At 38.0% G+C, this 20068-nt stretch overlaps 1 protein-coding gene across 1 annotated transcript in view; it reads right to left on the reverse strand.

Moving 5' to 3' along the window:
* Positions 1-10242: 10242 nt before the first annotated feature.
* METTL24 (methyltransferase like 24) overlaps positions 10243-20068 on the reverse strand; it is a 186347-nt gene continuing 176521 nt past the window's right edge. The window contains exon 5 of the mRNA XM_044674344.1: positions 10243-10684. Coding sequence (XP_044530279.1) covers positions 10370-10684 — 315 coding nt within the window. The 3' untranslated portion in view covers positions 10243-10369. The remainder of the gene's footprint in view (positions 10685-20068) is intronic.

A 20068-nucleotide genomic window follows, 5' to 3' on the forward strand; every position in this document is an offset into this window, starting at 1 on the left:
TACAATGAAACTTCAAAAGAGTTGCCTTAGAAACAGACTGACAGATAAGCATTTCCTTTCCTTTGGTCCCCTCTTTAAAAAGTTTGCCCATCACTGGTTTAGAAGAAGAACCATTTAATTCCAAACTGCTGCCATAATGATCTATGCATCAGCATACTGGTCCACAATGAGGAATATAAGTATTAGAGAGGGCTGAGCAGATTGAGTAAAATCTTCCTGTATGGACTACATCTGTCAAACAAAAATCTCCATGAAAAACCAGAAGAGACACAAAGGAACTATATAGCAAGAATAAAAAACTTGTCTTATACCATCTGCTGTAATAGATAACAAAGGACCACAAAAGGATCAAAAACTCATGATGAGCCAGTTTCATTTGTTTGAAAAGAAACAAATGCCATGAGCATTATGTGGGGTTCAGTACAAAAGCCAGCTAACAATCATGGCATAAAAGAGCACTGCCATTGGTTGTGCTTCTCAGTATACTTTGATTCAGGAATAATAAGCTTTGGGGGCAGCTAAGTGACTCAGTAGATTGAGAGCCAGGACTAGAGAGATATGAGGTCCTGGGATTAAATCTGACCTTAAATACTTCCTAGCTTTGTGACCCTGGGCAAGTCTCTTAATTTCCATTTCCTAGCCCTTACTATTCTTCTGCTTTGGAAGCAGTATATAGAACTGATTCTCAGGTGGAAGGTGTGGGTAAAAAAAATAAATAAATACATAAGTTTTAATGAAAGAATTCTACCTTGATTCATTTTCATGTGATGATCTTGAATTTGTGGCGTGTTTCACCAGTAGGGGTTTAAGATGGTATCAAGCAAGCCCAATAGCACAGCTTTATATGGGGCTAAAGATTTGTTTTCCCCACCAGCCAGGCTAAGCTTCCTTTAAGGATGAGAATTCTTTAGCTAACCGCAAAGCCTTAGAAACCAGTTTCTGGCTATTAGTTGGTTAGAAGGTAACCAGGAAGTAAATGTTGATTTCCTAAAACCTTTGGTTATATTTACAAGGTTAGCACTAGCCTGATTTGAATATGTTTATCCAAGTTATTTCTAGGATCTGACTATGTTATCAGTGATATCTTCAAAAGTGAGTTGTTCACTTTTAAATGATTGCTAAAGGCTTAGAGATTAAACTGGGTTTATTAGGTAAATTGATGGGTAGGTAAATTGGGAGTAGGAGAGAGAGGGAAGGTAACCCTGAATAATCTTGCCTAAAGTATTATAAGTTTAAATAATATTTGAAATGAAGAAATTTCTAGGTGCATAGATTCAAAGGGACCTTGGGGTCTGACTGAAACTGTTGGATGCTGAGTCCAAGGCTATGAAATCCCTGTGTCAGATGCTGTTGTAAAATTTGTTGATTTGTTGGAAGATCTTGTTTTGAAATAAAAATTTCAAAAATTTCAAAAATAAATTATTTTTATTTTAATTAAATAATTAAATGAAAATTGGGGAAAAAAATTGGCTGTGCCAATATAAACATGTTTGATATGACTAGCAATAAGGTTAACCCTACCTACCTGTCTATAACAAACTCCCTCCTCCCAGGGCCCAGATAGTCACCTCCTGCCTCCCTAACCCAAAGGAAGAATGAACCCTTTGAGGGGTCTGTGACTTCAATTTATACCCTGTTCTTAACTGTCACCTTGGCACATGGCCAGGGCTACTTTGCCAGGTTCTGAGTTCCAAAGTGGCAAACTGCTTTTGGTACCTACAGAAAATGGCTGCCCATTTCTGTACATTACAGGTGTGAAAAAAGATATGAAAAGTTTTGCAAAATTTACATCGTTTTCACTTACTATGGACTTGTAATCAGATCAGAAACTTTCACTTATACAACATTTTTCCTGGTTAAGGATATTAAATAACATGCAATGACAACACAAAATCCAAACTCTGCTTCCTTCTCCACAGTTTTCTTGGTCAAATAATTGTTTCACAATTTATTCACAACAACTGGACAAAATCAATGTGCCTCTGTAACTCCCCTCACCCACAAACCCTTTCTTCTAACAAGCTCCCAGGCATCAGCTTCTATTTGAAATTATATCTCCAAAACCCCAATGGCTACTTCTTTTATCAGATCGGCCAGAAGACATTAGTTAAAAATAAGAGGGAGCAGCTGGGTAACTCAGTAGATTGAGAGACAGGCCTAGAGATGGGAGGTCCTAGGTTCAAATCTGACCTCTGACACTTCCCAGCTGTGTGACCCTGGACAAGTCATTTGACCCCTATTGCCTAGCCCTTACCACTCTTCTGCCTTGGAGCCAATACTCCAAGACAGACGGTAAGGGTTCTTTCCATACATATCAAGGTACATACTGCCATGCATTTCCATTACCATTGATGGGAAAGGGAACACATGAAGAGTGCCCATGCCTGGGTAGGTAACCTGTGCAGAACACACATGGGCAGCAAGGTGGCACAGCAGAGAGAGTTCTGGGCTTAGAATGAGGAAGACTCCTCTTCCTGAATTAAAATCTGGCCTTAGGCACTTACTAGCTGTGTGACTCTGGTTAAGTCATCTAACCCTGCTTGCCTCAGTTCCCTCATCTGTAATATGAGTCAGAGAAAGAAATGACAAAAAAGCATCCAGTATTTTTGCCAAGAAAACCCAAAATGGAGTCACAAAGAGTCAGACATGACTATAACTAATGACAACGACATCAAGGGAGTACACAAAGCCAGAACAACTCACACTTTCGGAGCTAGGTACCACATAGAACCTACCTCCATCACTTGCTGCTTCATTGATGTTAGATGATGCAATGGGACCAAAGGCTGTCCTGTGCTATTAGCATATCTTCTCCAACACTGCCATCTTCATGGTTCTGGTAGCCTCTGCTTCCAGCTACTGTCTTCAGTGGCACTGCCTCTACTCTGTGACTTTTGGCATTCCATTTACTACCTGTGTGGTTTTAGGTAAGTCTTTTAATCTTTTAGGACTTTTTTTTCATCTGTAAAATTGGAGGATTAGATTAGAAGATCTCTGAAGTCCTGTCCAACTCAGATCCATAAAGGAAGAGTTTCAGCTATTGTTAGTACATAGCCTCAAGGGCTATCTCAGTCTTGTGATTTAATCCCCCAATTCACAGTCAGCTAAATGGAAGCTTTCAGATATAGATGTGTGTGTGTGTGTGTGTATAAGTATATGTATATGTGTGTGTGTGTGTACTATATATCTTTATAGTGTCCTGACTGCCTCTCAAGCTCAATCTTATCTGAATAAGAAAAATTCCTTTAACTCTTTTATATTTCCATGTCATTATTAATCTTGCAAATCACTGACCTCTGAAGCAAAATTGAAAGTGACTAACCAGTGCCAGGAACAGTTGTCCTCTACTCATGGGTCAACTCCATACATTGCCAACAAAATTTTTTTAAAGATTTTAAAAGCAAGTTTTATTTTCCCAATCTGATGTTTAAAGCCCTTCACAGTCTGGCTCTAATCTACCTTTCCAGACTTATCTTGCATTACTCATTTTTATGCAGTCTGTATTTCAGCCAAACTGGCCCACTTCCCTAAAAATGCCATTCTATCTTCCATCTCTGAGTATTTGCACAAACCATCCCCCAAGCCCAGAAAGTAATCCTTCATCTCCCTGTCTTAAAATCTTTATTTTCCTTCCAAACTCATTCTGGTGAGATCTCTTCTAAGTTTACTGATTTCCCCCTCCACGAGTTGTTTATACTTTCTCTCTATTCATATTACTCTGTCTTTATTATTCATTCATTCATCCATCTATCCATCTATTCACTCATTTATTTATTTAGCCAGCCTTTATTTGTTTGTTTATTTGCTTTTGTTTATTTAATTTTTTTTTATTATTTAGGGTACATCTAAGTCCCTTGGTGGCAGGACAAGGTTGTTTTGTTTTTTTTTCCTTTCTAGGTACCCATTTCCTTGAAACAGCATGGTTAGAGGTCTATGTTTAGAGTCAGGAAAGGCATGGGTCCAAAACCAATGTGAGCAATATTAGAAGGAAAGCCACAAACTTGGGGTGGGTGTGGGGTGAACCTTTATAGCTAGTGTCTCTGACAAAAGCCTCATTTCTCAAATAGATGGAGAACTGCTTCAAATGTGTAAGAATAGAAGGCATTTCCTAGCTGATAAACGGTCAAAGGATATGAACAGATAGTTTTCAGATGAAGAAATTAAAACGGTCTTTAATCATATAAAAATGCTTGAAACCACTATAAATTAGAGAAATGCATATTAAAATACCTCTGAGATACCATCTCACACCTATCAGACTGGCTAATATGAAAAAAATGAAAATGGTAAATGTTAGAAGGGTTGTGGGAAAACTGAGACACTAATACATCATTGGTGGGGCTGTGAACGGATACAACCATTTTAGAGAATAATCTGGAACCATGCCCAAAGGGCCACAAAATTGTGCATACCCTTTGACCCAGAAATGTCTCTAAACCAGGTCGTGTGGCCCTGAGCAAATCACTTAATTTCTCTAAGGCTATAAGTTACAAAGTAGGTGCTCATCTGCATGTTTTGCTCCAGAAGCCCCCTTCACTGATCCAAGGTCCATCCAGTTAAGAAAAAGAAAAAAATTACCTACTACAGCACCTTGCATGTAGCAGATGCTTAGCAAAAGTTGAACCTAAGTTTTTTGCTTAAACTCTGAATTGTGAATAAGCTGTGGAATATTATATCTTCAGTGCTTTTCTGTTTTATAAGATGAACTCCAAAGGCAGCACTGCCTCCAAGAAGGCAGGGGTAAGTCCTCAAACCATCACTACATATTAATATCTTTAGCAACCATTCCTTATTCTTGACCACCAAAGAGCCCTAAATGGCCAATGTAGCAGCTCTATAGTCCTGCCTTCATGTCTTGGCTTATTCCCATGCCCGGAAGTTCTTCCCTCTTTTTACCTATTGAATTCTTACCCATTCTTTAAAGTACAACTACAATACACCCTCTAGGAAGCCTTCCCATCAGTAAGAAACTTTCCTTTTGGAACTTACATATTTTATGCTTTTCTAATACTATTACGATGTCATCTTGTGTATTAGTTGTCTGCATCATCCTACTCTAGACGGAAAGCTCCTTAAAGTTAGGGACTCTGTTCTCTCCAGACTTTACTTTTCGCTCAGAGCATTGCTTAATCTGATCATTTGTGAATTTTTGTCTTTTGTGGGATGGTTGTTGGTACTGAAAATATAGTTCTGAAAATGTCTTTCCTCTACATAGATTCAGAGAATTCAGAAGAGACCTTCAGGTTTATAGGGACACGGCAGATGCTTAATAAATGTTTATTGAATTGTATAGTGTTTGGAGGAACAGTAACAGAAGTTACACAAATTATAAAATCATCAACAAAGGTACTTGCGGACACTTACAAATAACTTGCAGGGACCTGCCGGTATATTTAACAACCAGGTGTGGTTGTTCAACTGCGGGACATCTGTATACATGCCTCTTTAAAGTTTAATCTGCATTATTGCTATTTTCTCCATTACTTTTCTTAAGTCTATACTATCAGTAAATCGAGACCCCATTTGTAGCCGAGGACTATAGAATTTAGTACCTTTGAGATCATAGGTACACAGTAGGTCCGTAATACTGTTCTATTGTGCTGCTTTTGTTTGTAGTCTTCCAAAAGTTCTAATTATTCAGAATGAGTGATAGAACTCTAAGAGGGGGATTGGCCTGAGGTTTAACCTTAACTTTATAGACCTTTTCTTCAAAGAAAGTTCAAATTAACAGTCTAAGTTGCTTTTGAGAAGAAACTGTTTCCCAAGACTCCTGAGCATTTTTAGAAACATCCATTTACATGAAAGTAATTGATATGCTAATGGAAACCATTCTGATTTATTCATTAAAGCAGGTTGTTGAGGTCCCAAAGCACTTAGGGTTCTCTTCTTACCTTTTTTGACTATACTTTCTGTCTCTTTCACTGTGGCTGCCATCATCCTTCCCATGCCCAGCTCTTGAAAGCAGATCCTGCCCCCAATATAGCTCTGTCCTAGAGTTAATATATGTGTGTGTGTGTGTGTGTGTGTGTATTCAAAAGTCATAAAATTTAGCTTACTTTTTCATATCATATTGTTATTGTAATTCTTTTCATTAATTTATATATCCCCTCCCTACCCCCCAACTTAAGTCTCTAGTTCAGAGAGATTTTACTGTTCTGACCCATATTCATTCTTTTGCACAGTAGATAGAATGCTGGACCTAGAATCTGGAATCAGGAAGATCTGAGTTCAAATTTAACTTAAAAATAAATTTAATTTTAATTTAGACACTTTCTAGCTGTATGATCCTTGGAAAGTCACTTAGTCTCTGCCTTTCCTTAACTATAAAAGCGAGATAATAGCACCTACCTCTCAGAGTTGTTGCAAGGATCAAATAATATTTGTAAACCATTAATGCTATATAAATATTAGCTATTGTATCATCATCATCATATCATATCCCAACCTAATGATAACAATAGCTATAGAAATTATTAAACTAATTCTCCCAAAAATAGTCTGGGGAAAGTGGAGAGAAAGTAGAACATATAGTGAAGGGTACTTAATCTTTTTTGAGGTCATGGAGTCTTACAGTAGTCTGGTAAAAACTATGGACCCCTTGGAATGTTTTTAAATGAATAAAATAAAATACACAGAATTATAAAATGTTTCAGTTAACAAAACTTCATGATTACCATCGCTTTAGGTAATGCGTTATTCTTCAAGGCCAACATCCCCTAAAATGGAACACATGCAACTAGCATTCTCACCCAAGGAGACTAAAATTGGATGATTGGATAAGTTGTTCTCTGAAGCATCCAGTGAGAGCTCAAATGGCAACATGTTAGTCTAACATATAATTGATTATAAGTTGAATTATTAGTACTCAAAACTTAAGATCATATCTTTATTAATTGAATTTAAAATATTGCTTTAATCTCAGTTACCTACCCCTTACCACCCTTCCGCCTTGGAACCAATATTTAGTATTGATTCTAAGACAGAAGAGTTTTATGAAAATATTACCTCGTTTTAACCTTAAAACATCTTTGTAAGGTCACAGAGCTCTGGTTATAAACCCCTCATCTACTACAAAAAGCACTGGAATTGGAGTCAGAAAATCTGAATTCTGATCCAAGTTCTCCCCCTGAATTCCTGTGTGACTCTAGAAACTTAACTTCTCTAGGCTTTAACTTTCTCACCTGTAAATGAGCCAGTTGGATTAGATGATCTCTCTCTCTAAGATCTCTCATAGTTATAAATCCTTTGATCCCATAATCTTTACTCCAAAGCAAGGAAAGTGGACAATATTCAATACAAATAATTTTAAAAGGCAGAAATCCACCAAAGGCCAGTATTTTCAAAAGATCAGCATGGGGTAGTACCTCAACATGAATAAAAACCTTCCAGAAAAAGTTCTTCAAGGGCATTTTTTTTAAAAAAGATCATAATGCAGAGCATAGCATACACACTACTTAGCAGGCTTATTTAAAATAGCTTATTTAGGAGCAGCTAGGTAGCACAGTGGATAGAATGCCAGATCTGGACTCTAGAGGACCCTGCTTTCAAACCTGACCTCAGATACTTCCTACCTGTGTGACCCTGGACAAGTCACTTAACCCCAATTGCCTAGCCCTTGTTGCTCTTCTGTCTCAGGATTGATATTAAGAAAGAAGAGTTTTTTAAAATAAAAAATAAAATAGGTTATTGAAAATGAGCAAGAGGAGCAAATAAAAGATTTTGTAAACAAACATATGATCCTAGATCTAAAGAGGAAGAGACTTCCTACAGTTAATCAATTAGCATTTGTTAAATGCTTACCCTATGCTAGGCACTTGTACTGAGTGCTAAGGACCATCTAGATCAATCCAAAGAAGTTAAATCACTTCCTTAAAATCACAAAGGTTATAAGCATCAGTTAGGATTTGAACTGAGGTCCTTTTAATGCAGGGGTCATGTCCCTTCCTGCTATGTCACAAAAACCTTCCCTTGCCCTCTAACAGAATTGATTTCTCTAAAAAAAACCCCACAGTGTTGATGTTAATGAAATTTCGTGTTAACACCCCATAAAGTGGGGCAAGGTATGAAACTGGAAATAGGACCTCATTGAAATGATGTTGGTTGGTAAGAAAGATAACAGAAAAACTACTGAGAAGAAGTTTTCAGAAACACAGTTTGAAGTTAGCAGCTCTGTGAACAGAAAATTCCATTTAATTTTAAGGGAAGAGGCAATAATTATTTTGTGTGAGAAAAAATATATATATTTCCATACTTATATATGATCTGAATCTATTTTAATTTTTCTCCTGAGAGAATATACTCCTAGAGGGCAGGGACTGTTTATTTTTCCTTTTTTGCAATGCCTAGCACCGTTCCTAATACTACAGAGACACTCAGTAAATGCTTGTGGGTTGACTGACAACTGAATTGGGCTTTGTGTTTGGTTTTATGGGAATGGAAGGGGTTCCATAGAAGGTACCTGGGAATATTTGTCAAAACACTGGAAATGGGGAGAAATACCTGAATTTTGCCTCAGATAATTCGTACTGTGTGCCCCACAGTAAGTCATTTAACATCTCTGAAACTGTCCTTAGCAGGAAAATTGGGAAGAACCTCACTTTTAAGATTAAAATAAGATAATATTTGTATAAAACATTTTTCTTCTGTCTTAGAATCAATACTAAATATTGGTTCCAAGGTAGAAAAGTGGTAAGGGCTAGGCAAAGGGAGTTAAGTGACTTGCCCAGGGTCACACAGTTAGGAAGTGTTTGAGGCCATATTTGAACCCAGGCCCTCCCATCTCCCAACCCGGTTCTCTATTCACAGAGGAGATAGGGTATTTCAAGCCCTTTGGGCAATATCTATATTAAAGCTCTAATTGCTTAGGATAGTGATGATGATGATGATGACAATGAGAGAATGAGAAGGAATCTGTATCAGAATTGACAGTTCTTAATAGCCTAAGCATGTTACACTCCCCTTCTTAAGGCATAGAATAAAATGTTTATTCAAAATATGGAAATATGTTTTCAGGGATAATACATGTATAACCCAGTGGAATTGCTTGTCAACTCTGGGAGGTGGGAGGAAAAAGGGGAGGGAAAGTACATGAATCATGTAAACTTGGAAAATTCATATGTAAATTTTTAACTGGAATAAAATAAAGATTAAAACATTTTTAATGTTTATTCAATATCTGGGCATCATTTAATCCCCAGACATATTTCCTGAACTTATTCCATCCTAGGAATGTAGATAAAAATCACAGCATGAGTCAAAGCAGGGGCAGAGAAAAGACTGACAATCCGTAATACCATGAAGGATATGGACAGCGGAAACACAGGGGCAAAATTTGAATCCAGATAAGGAAACTCAGCTTTACAAAGCTGTGAATGCATAGGCTGAAAATATAGTAAGATTAAGAGATTCGATATGTTGGAGGGATAGATCTAGGTATGAGTTATTCAGGAAAACTTGGTGTAGAGGGGGAGATTATATCCAAACCTCTGAAGTGGATGCTAAGGAGATCCACCAGGGTTCTTTGCAACACATCCCATGGTGCCTCTCCTTCAAATACAGGTTTGTCAACTACCAAGGATGGGTCCAACTTGGTATGGGTATTCTCATGATAATAATAAAAATAGGGAGAGTGACTAGATCGGTGATTTCATTGTTAGAGGGAACTCCTAAGTGAGAAAATTTTCTCTGCTCATACAGGTCATTACTTTCTCTGCAACTCCTATTGTTAGAAAGTTTCCTATGCACCAAGAGGTTAAATGAATTGCCCAGGGTTACATGGCCAGTATGTGGCAGAAGCAGGATTTGAACCAGGTTTTCCTGCCTCTAGCACCAATTCTCTACCCATTATTACATCCTGCTTCTTGGTAATTATCACTTAACATTTATACAGCACTTCTAGAATTTTAAAGTGCTTGACATTTGAGCCCTGAGAGGTAGGCATTCTTCTTCCCATTTTAGAAACAAAACAAAACAAAAAACAGTGTCAGGAAGAGTGACTTACCTATGGTTGTAGACCAGAGGCATGATTTAAATCTACATCATCCTGACTCCAAATTAAGCATTTTATCCACTATGCCAGCTTAGTCAAATTCAAATATAAATGGGGGCTACTAAACTACACATAAGGTCACATATTGACTTAGTTTTAAAATGTCATACTGTCTATATTTTATTTTATTTTGTGAAGTCTTTCCCACATTTTAATCTGGTTCAGGCTACACTAGTGAGTATTGTGGGCTGCAATTGACACCTCTGCTCTACACCATGTGTCTGTCTCTCATAGGTCCTAGACATTTCAGTAATTATCTAAATGTTTGCTTCATATCTTACAATAAACAACTCATTTGTGCTCATGAACTTCCTTCACATTTCATTTCCATCTCATATTCACCCAGCTGAGAATATAACAGCTACTTGCATTGAAAAGTTCTTTCTTTAGGAAGAGCTGTGGTTTGGATAAGTCTTTGTAAGTGTGGAAGAGCTTAAAATCCTTCAGTTCTAACTCTTTGAGAAGACTGTACCAGAAGCGTACCACAGCGCTGTCATTGCCACTGATCTCAAACCCTGGCCAGTGGAGATGGATCTCAAACACTAGCTGTCCAATCTGTTCAAGAACACCTTCCAGGATCAGATTTTCCAAAATTTTCCATTCGGCACTTTCCAGGTCAGCCTTGAGGATGTCAATCTGTAGCAAAAGAATAAGAATAAATTAAAATGCAAGCCCATCAGCAAACTCCATAGCTCCGCTAAAAATAATATTTCTTTTCTTTTTTTTTTAAACCCTTAACTTCTGCGTATTGACTTATAGGTGGAAGAGTGGTAAGGGTAGGCAATGGGGGTCAAGTGACTTGCCCAGGGTCACACAGCTGGGAAGTGTCTGAGGCTGGATTTGAACCTAGGACCTCTCATCTTTAGGCCTGGCTCTCAATCCACTGAGCTACCCAGCTGCCCCTAAAAATAACATTTCTTGATACCAGAAGCTTAACTTGTATTTAGTGTGTATAGAGAGCACTCTTTAAAAAATGTTTTTTTATTTAGTTTTTAAATTTTTTTCCATGTTTTCATGAGTCATGTTGTCCCCCTCCTCCCATCCCTCCCCCTCCCGGAGATGAAAATCAATTTCAATGGGTTATATATATATATATATATCATTACTCAAAGTCTATTTTCATATTATTAATTTTTGTCATAAGGTAATCTTTTGAAAACCAAAACCTCAAATCATATATCCATATGACCAAGTGATAAATCATATGTTTTCTTATGGATTCTTACTCCCACAGTTCTTTCCAAAAAGTCCCTCAGAATTGCCCTGGATCTTTGCATTGCTTTAGTAGCAAAGTCCATTACATTTGATAGTTCCACAATGTTTCACTTTCTGTGTATAATGTTCTCTTGGTTCTGCTCATTTCACTCTGCATCCGTTCATGGCGGTTCTTCTAGATCATGTAGAAATCCTCCAGTTCATCATTTCTTATAGCACAATAGTGTTCCATCACCATCTATACCACAATTTGTTCAGCCATTCCCCAATTGAGGGACACCCCTCATTTTCCAATTTTTTTTTGCCACCACAGAAAGGACAGCACCCTTTTTAATGAAACTATTGGGCATTGAAAATTTCTCCTTCATATTCTGGAATATGCCGACTCTTTTCCTCCACCAAATCTTTCTTGGATTTCCCTTTATGGTGTGGGAGTGACCTTAGATAGTTGAAGGCCATACTGCTGAAAAATAATCTCCATCAGGTGCTACCATACTGGGAAAGCATCACATAATCGAACACAAGCTCCCCAAAAGACTTCTGTCTGTTTTCTGAGCACCATCCTAGTTGAGATTGGGGAGGCTCATCACCATAAGAACAACTACTTGGGGATCAATTCTTTCGCCATGGCAGTCCATGAAACAAAGAAAACTACAAAATGACTCTCAGCCCAGAGAAACTCTCCTCTGTTTTTTCAATGATAGAAAAGTGGGCAAAGAGCACTAAACAATCATTTAATCCAGGAAATCATGGACAAGAGTCACACACGACGAGCAGGCACAAATGGGTTACAATTAGCATCATTAAAAAGGTACCCAAGTTAATGACATTACACATTTATTGGAATATTTGCACTTTGTTCTAAAATAAAACAATATACGTATGCATATAAATACATATAGTCAGTGCAGTTTTAAACTTTAATAACTTGAAACTACACTAAAGGGGCAGCTAGGTGGCACAATGGATTGTGTGCCAGGTCTTGAGTTGGGAGGGAGGGCTTGGGTTCAAATTTAGTCTCAGAAATTTCCTGGCTGTGCAGCTCTAGGCAAGTCACTTAACCCCATTTGCCAAGCCCTTACACTTCTGTCTTAGAGTTAGTTGTTAACTAGGACAAAAAGTAAGATTTAAAAAAAAAAAAACTACACTAAGACCATAAGAGTCTATAGTGGCTTGAGGGTACTCTGGTTTGTGAGGGATATTATATGTCAATAACTTCTCTGGAAATATCCCCTTCTAAAAGCTGATTTGTGTTAATTGGTTAATTGGTATTGAAGAGATATTGCCTGTTTGAATGAATATACCCAATAGGGGCTTGTGAGCAAGAATATTAAAATTTCTAATTCTCCAGAAGCCTCGGGGAAAAAGAAGTAGCCACCCTCTGGAGATATGACCTGGTAGTATTTTGGGGAATTGGGATAGTAGCCTCAGAATCTACACTAAATTTATAGGTGTATTTGCTATCTTCTCTATTAGAACATAAGCTTCTTGAGGGCAGAGATACAGTCACTCCTCAGCATTCACTCGTTTAACTTTTGCAGCTTCAAGCATTTGAATAATTTTGTTAGTAACTTCATTTTCACGATCACAGCAGCAACTGAGCACATTCACAGCCATGGATGGTAGAGGAAAAAAATAAAGGGCACAGTGCAACCTGTTTTTATGGAGTGACTAGTATCCTCTTAGAAGCTTCACTGGTCTTCTTCATTACCCCCCACCCCCTATTAGAAAGAGCTCCCAATACATTCATTGCATATGTTCATTATTTGCCTTTAAGACTCAGGTTTTGAATTGCAATCATGCCCCCAAAGTGAAGTGCTCTAAACCCAAGCATGCAAAGTCAGTGACGCACCCTAGTGAGAAAATAAAGGTGTTAAATAAACTTTGTGCCAGAATGTCTGCAGTTGCTGTCTCTCAGGAGTTTGGTGTTAATGAATCAATTATTCATTATACAATTCAGCGCCTTCACACCACCATCTAACACTGGAAGATAAGATTCAGGTTTTTAAAAATGTTTGCATTTTAAGAATTGTATTTGCTATTCACTGTTTATAATTCACTGTCAGCCAGGTGGAATAGCAGATAGAGTGCCAGGTTTAAAGTCAGAAAGACTCATCTTCCTGAGTACCTATTTTGCCTTAGATACTTACTAGCTCTGTGACCTTGAGTAAGTCACTTAACCCTGTTTGCCTCAGTTTGCTAATCTGTAAAATGAACTAGAGAAGGAAGTGGCAAACCACTCCAGTGTCTTTGCCAAGAAAGCCACAAATGGGATAACAAGTCCAACACAACTGAGACAACTGAATAACATCAAAACTTATGGTACTGTAGATTTCATGTGTTATGAAAAGTGAATATTGTCTGAAATAAAGCTCTTTTATTGAGATGTTAGCATAAAAGGTCACAGAATTCCAAAGAATTACTAGCAAGAAAAAATGTTTTGCATGTTACCAATTTTATTTTGCATACTTCATTTTATGGGTTATTTCATGGTTATTGTGTTAAGAAACGGGCATATTATCAGAATTAATGTCTTGTTTTAAATAACTTTATGCAGAAAAGTATGTTTTCATCAAGCTCTAGTGAAAGAATATAGTTTTTAGTGGTCATGGGAACCTAACCCTCTATTTTCCATAATTATCAACATTCATTTTTTGACTTTCATGCTGTTTTCTAGGATCACTATCCCCATGGAAATTGAGGATTGACTGCAGTTTCATTTTATATTCTTTGCATCTATTACAGTGCCCGGCATGTAGTACAGAATAAATACATGTTGATTATTAGTCACTAGAAATACAGAAGCAGTAGTGACTGGAAGGACCTACATGAAGGATACTTTAAATCAGATAAATGTGCCTGCTCACATTTATAACTTAACTGACCTTAAAATCTGTTTCTCAAATACTCCCTCTTTCACCATTAAAATGTTAACGATACCTAGAGGAATTAGTAGTTGACCGGGAATAGGCTTGGAAGAAAGTGTTCATAATTAGAGAGTGAGCTAAAAAGGTAAATTGATTAAAATTATTACCAAATCATACTTTAATTTTTTTCAACCTCCAAGGGGTAGATTTGTCTAGTATTTCTGAGCACTCAAATTATGTCTGATTATCATATTATTTGTTACAGTGATAGAAAATAAATAATACAACAGCTAACATTTATACAGTACTTTCAGGTTTACAGAGTTCTTTACAAACATTATCTGATTTTATCTTCATGATAACCTTGGGAAGTAAGTACTATTATCACCTCCATTTTATAGATAAAGAAATTGAGTAATAAAAAGACTAAATTACTTGCCCAGGGTCAGGGTCAGTAAGTGTTTGAGACCAGATTTAACTCCAAATTTCCTGACTCCATGTGGTCCAAGATTCTATTCCCTTTACCACCTTGCTGTAAAAATAACATGATACAAATATCAATATGTAATAAAATGAGAAAAGGATGAATGTCATACATCTTCAGAGAGAATTAGGTAGATACCCTATATTTGAAGAAGGAAACAGATAACTTTCAAAGAACCGAATAAGGAAGCAGATGGTTAAGAGTCTTCCACTGAAAAGCACCATACTAGTCTCTAGCAAAGACAGACAAACTAATGTAATGTAAAGTAATGGTGAACTATGGAATGGAATGCCAAAGATGGCATGCAGAGTGCTCTCTGTGGGTATGTGCACCGCCCTCTCCTCCAACCCCTCTCCCTCCCACTCTGAGTTCATTACTAGAAAGGGAAAGGGACTCAGGTGGAGCTGCTCCCCTCCCCTATCCACCATGCCTGATGACATTATTTCACATCCCCCGCCCTTCTGCCCAGCAGCCCAATGGGAGTACCCAGTGGGTAAGGTGGGCAGCTCACAGGCAGCAGAGCTGGAGGGGAGCAGAGTGCTTGGGCCACTCCCTTCCCCATCTTTACACTCACTGAGGACATTCCTTACTTCACCTGCCCCTCCACCCAACAGCCCAATGGAAGTGCTTTCTCCCTCCCTTGTGTGGGGTTGGGGCGGGGTGTGGGGCATACCTGGCATTGGGGGGGGGCACAGCATAAGATCTCTGTGGGGAACATAGCACATGGCCTCTAAAAAGTGTGGCATCACTGAACAAGGATATCTGCCCCCAGAGAAGTTATTTTCTGATAGAAGGTACTAAAACAACCAAATATAAAACAGAGTATAATGGGAAATTGTGAAAATTATACAGCTGTAATAGGCAAAGAAATGGGAACAGTGAGTAAACTTAATGCTGTGGAGGCTACAACAGGGAGCACTTAGATGGAAATTATGAGAAAACTGAAGGGAGGAGATAAAAAAGTGGGGGAAAAGTGCAGTGGAAGCAAACCTGACAAGCTGATGAGAAGGCAGAAGAACAGGTGTTTAGAAAACTCTTCTTTCAAATTATATAGTATTTTGCTCCCTCTGTTTCATAGCTGTCATCATGACCATTTCCTTCCTCTCCTGAGAGGTAATGTTTAGAGAAATGAGAAGAAACAAGCTCCCAGCAAGGCCTCACAATCTTTGGGTAAAACCCTAGGCACATCTTTGTACTAAACACACTGTCTGCCTTAGTTCTGCCATAAATCAAGTGAGGAATGTTTTCATCAACTGAAAGCCTATACTGATACCTAATCCTGGCATCTGATTTAAAGCTCTCAAAGGCCATGCCAATGGAGCACAAGCTCTAGGAATTCCTACCAAATTAAAAAGGCTTCCAGGCTTCAACCCAGCTAAGTCCACATAGACTCATGACCAAAGTGCTAGGTTTCAAGGGAATGACTTTTTCTTGGCTACAGAAAACCAAACCAAAAAAATCCACTTAGGTATCTAGGGTTGCAGTCTACATTAGGAAAGGGACCTTTCATACCAATGAAATAATAAATTGAAGAAACTGATCTTCATAAATCTATCAAGTGGGGAAGGTATGATGCTAAGTACTTTGCAAATCTTATTTGAACTCCACAACTCTGTGAGGTAGGTGCTATTGTGGAAATATCCCTGAAACTTATATGTCTGCTTTCCGTGGGCTACTTTACTATTCAGATGCCCTGGACACGGAGTAAGTCTGTTTGCAGGAAAGAGCTAATCAGAAGGCAGCAGCAAGCCAGAAGTCTTGCTCAATCCCAGACACCTTCATGGTTTTCTCTGGCTGATCTTGCTGAATTGTCCATCAAAAGCAGCCTAAACCAGCCTTGTGGTCAGCTGTTACTAACAAGCATCCTGAAACATCCTGCTTCTGTGTTCTATCTGTCCTTGGAAGATACTGCCCATTCTCCACCCCCAATTCCTCCCCACATCAGCTTTTGTGGGTTGCAAGCATAAATCATCTCTACCCTTCTCAGGCTATAGGGCAGTGATGGCAAACCTTTTAGAGATGGAGTGTCAGGCCCTGCCCCTACCCCCTAGATTGAGTGTCCTGCTGGTCCCCTACTAGAGACTGAGTGCTCCCCACCTCCCCCTCCAGAGACTGAATGCTTCACCCCACTTCCCCCTTACCCTAGACAGGGGAAGGAGGAAGCTCTGTGCAGAGGGGTGGGTGATGTGAAAAAATATCATCAGGCATGGTGGAGAGGGAGAAGGGAGCAGCTCTGCCCAAGCCCTTCTGCCTTTCTAGTAATGAACTTGGGGCCGGGGGTTGGAAGGGAGGGTGGCTCATATGCTCACAGAGAGTGCTCTGCATGCCATCTTTGGCACCTGTGCTAAAGATTCACCATCACTGATATACGCCATCATTCCGGATGTTCCCTAACATATATGTCTAATGCTTTTTCTTTTAACAAATATCTTTCAAACTCTTCTGTCTTTTGAGAGGTAGAGTTTTCACCATTGAAGCTATTATTATTCCCATTTTACAGTTAAGGAAACTGAGTTAAACAGAACTTAAGTGACTTGTTCTGAATCATATAGCCAGTACATGCCAGAGGACAGATTTGTGTTCAGGACTTCCTGAGTCAACAGGCATTTATTAAGCACTTATTATGTGCCAGGAACTGTGCTGAATTTGGAACATGCAAGGAAAGGCAAAAATATAAGTGTAAACAACTGAGTAGACAAAGATGTAGACATTGAAAAAATGGAACTATGTTTTTATGATAATACATGTATAATCCAGTTTGAATTGTTCGTCAACTCTGGGAATGGGGAGGGAAGGAGGGAGAGAGACAATTTGGATCATATAATTTTGGAAAACTTGTGTGGAAATTTGTTACTACATGTAATTGGTAAAAAAAACAATGATAATAAAAGACATAGACAGAATAGATCAAAGATAGAGAGGTAAGGCATTAGTAGATAGTAGGGGGGACATGGAGTAGATGGGGTTTGGTCAGAGTCTTGAAATAAGTCAGGGAATTGAAGAGAGGAAGGTGAAGGGGCCAAGCATGGGGGGAAACTCCCAATCCAATTGTCTCTCTCCCTGCACCCTTTCTTCTGTATTTTCTTGAAGGATTTTTGTCGAGGATTTTTTTAGACCTTTTTTTAGTGAGGGGGTGTAGCGGAAGCAGAGGGAACACAGGAAGATACAGTAAAGTTAGCATAGGTGTTTTTTTCTGACATGAGGATTTCTTTCAGAATTCTTGTAAATTCAGATTTGCAATGCAAATTTACATAAAGTGAGAACTGACTTCCATAATCATCTTCAGTTATACTATGTATATGGAAATGCCCATTTGATTTGCCGTTAAGCTCAGAATTTTTTAAAATGAAAAAAAAAAAAAAGAGAAAGACACAAGAGAAACCCAATGATTAGAAGCTAAATGTCTCTAAACCATCTGGCTGTCACTTCAGGAGTTTCAAAGGAAAAGAGAGAGAAGAGAAGAGAAAAAGGTTGCCTTTCTCCACAAGAGGATTGAGCAAAGTAGACCTTCTTATGCATGTACATATGGTAATAATTATCAATTCCTTTTGCCAGCTCAGTGACACTGGCATTTATATGGATTATTTAATCTATTATTAACTCTTATGCAGAATGCTTCTAGGACGAGGTTAATTAGGTTGCCCAGAGAATCATTTTAGCTAAAACTTTACAAGAAATTTTTTCTTCTGCTAGAAAAGAGCTCAGAATCACTGAAGTCTATTGTGTTGCTCACATAATAATCCAGAACAGTGTTTCCCAGATACCCCAGTCTGGTAAAATATTTCACAGTTGCCTGCCTCCTACAGCTCCATTCTCGTCAGCCTCAGGGACACACACACCTGGGCTTTTAGCAGTTCCTGGGGAAGAGGAAGAGAAAGAAAAAGAAAAGGAAATAGAAGTGGGAAGTGCAAGATGGAAAAGGGAGAAACCATTTATTATAAAGGGTGTTAAGTTTTTAGAGTTTAAATATGACTTGTGTGCTTTAAGTATGACCCTTTGGTATAAAAAATTTGCTGTCTGGGTATGGAGGACTTGTCCACAACAGTGGTTGGGAAACAGAGAACTAGAAACTCTAGAATCAACAATTACTCCCCTGTGGAGGTATAAGACAATGTATAAATCCTGGTTTTGCATATATTTATGTTGAATATAACTGATTAACTAGAAAATTAAAGGAATGACATCAAGATTAAGCTAAAAATGTGAGATTAAATTCTAGATTATTTTGCATGTATAATTTATAGGAATCCTTGTGAGTTCTTTGATTTCAAAATTATTTTAGGATATTTATAATGTAACGTAACAAAGCATGACTCATTAACAACAAGAAAATAATAACCTATCATGAGACCAAATCATATTATTTTTCAAAATGTTAATCAGTTATAAATGAGATCAACCTGTTTTTTAGACATAATTGTGTAAGTGGGCGGGGGAAGGATTCATACCAATGGGAAGTGGCAGGTGATATGATAACAAATATCAATATATTTTTAAATGCAAAATTTTAAATGCAAATTGTCCCTTCTCATCTCACCTGTCACAAAAAAAAATTCTATTTACATTGACCTAGTTTAATTCATCCAGGGAACCTCAGGATTGCACCATATTGAGATGCTGCTTTCTGCCTTGGGAGTAGTGGTAGAAAATGGTGTGAATAAAACATGAAATTTTCTCTTTCTGTCTGTATTTTCTATTAGCTGGAAGCCGAAGCCTCAGAAATCTACATTACTATAACCATCTTATAGCCAAGATTCTTATTATTACCACTTGATACATCCAACTTATTACATTATTATGAAGCATTAAATGCCTCTGAATAGCAAGGCTCCACATTTCTGAAAAGGCCTTAATGTGCAGCTTATCAACAATCAGAATTCTGAAACCCCGGGCACCAGAGACTTTGACTCTCATGAAGGCTGTTTGCATTTTTTCACATCTTGGAAAATGCTTTTTTTTCCTTTCCTAAATGAAACAGTTTGGCTATTTCAACCTTTGTCTCCAATTAAACAGAAAAGAATCGAGTTCAGAGGACAAATCAGATTATTTGAGAATTCAATTTCAGATAATTCATATTGACCTCTGGAGAAAATGAAGACATTTTCTTTGTTGCAAGGGAATCTAAAAACAAGGCTGGGACCTAGGCTTTAAGAGGAGTTATCACCACAGTGGGACTAGAGGGATTCTAAAAAGATGTCCCAGCCCATCTCTGCCACCACCATTATCAAAATTCTATCCTACTGGCAACCTGAAGACCTCATAAAGAGATGCTTTTTCAGCACTTTGAGGTTGTTAGCTAGCATTTTAGCAGGGATAAATTTATTCAGTCACAACATTTAGATAAATATTTCTTTAATAAAATAATGAGAGAACAAGAGAATAGAAGAGAGGCTGTCTTGACAACTTCAAGATGGATGCTGCAAAATGGACTGATGCTCATCTCTTGTGTTCTAA

This window comes from Gracilinanus agilis, chromosome 4 (genome assembly GCF_016433145.1).
Source record: "Gracilinanus agilis isolate LMUSP501 chromosome 4, AgileGrace, whole genome shotgun sequence".
NCBI lineage: Eukaryota > Metazoa > Chordata > Mammalia > Didelphimorphia > Didelphidae > Gracilinanus > Gracilinanus agilis.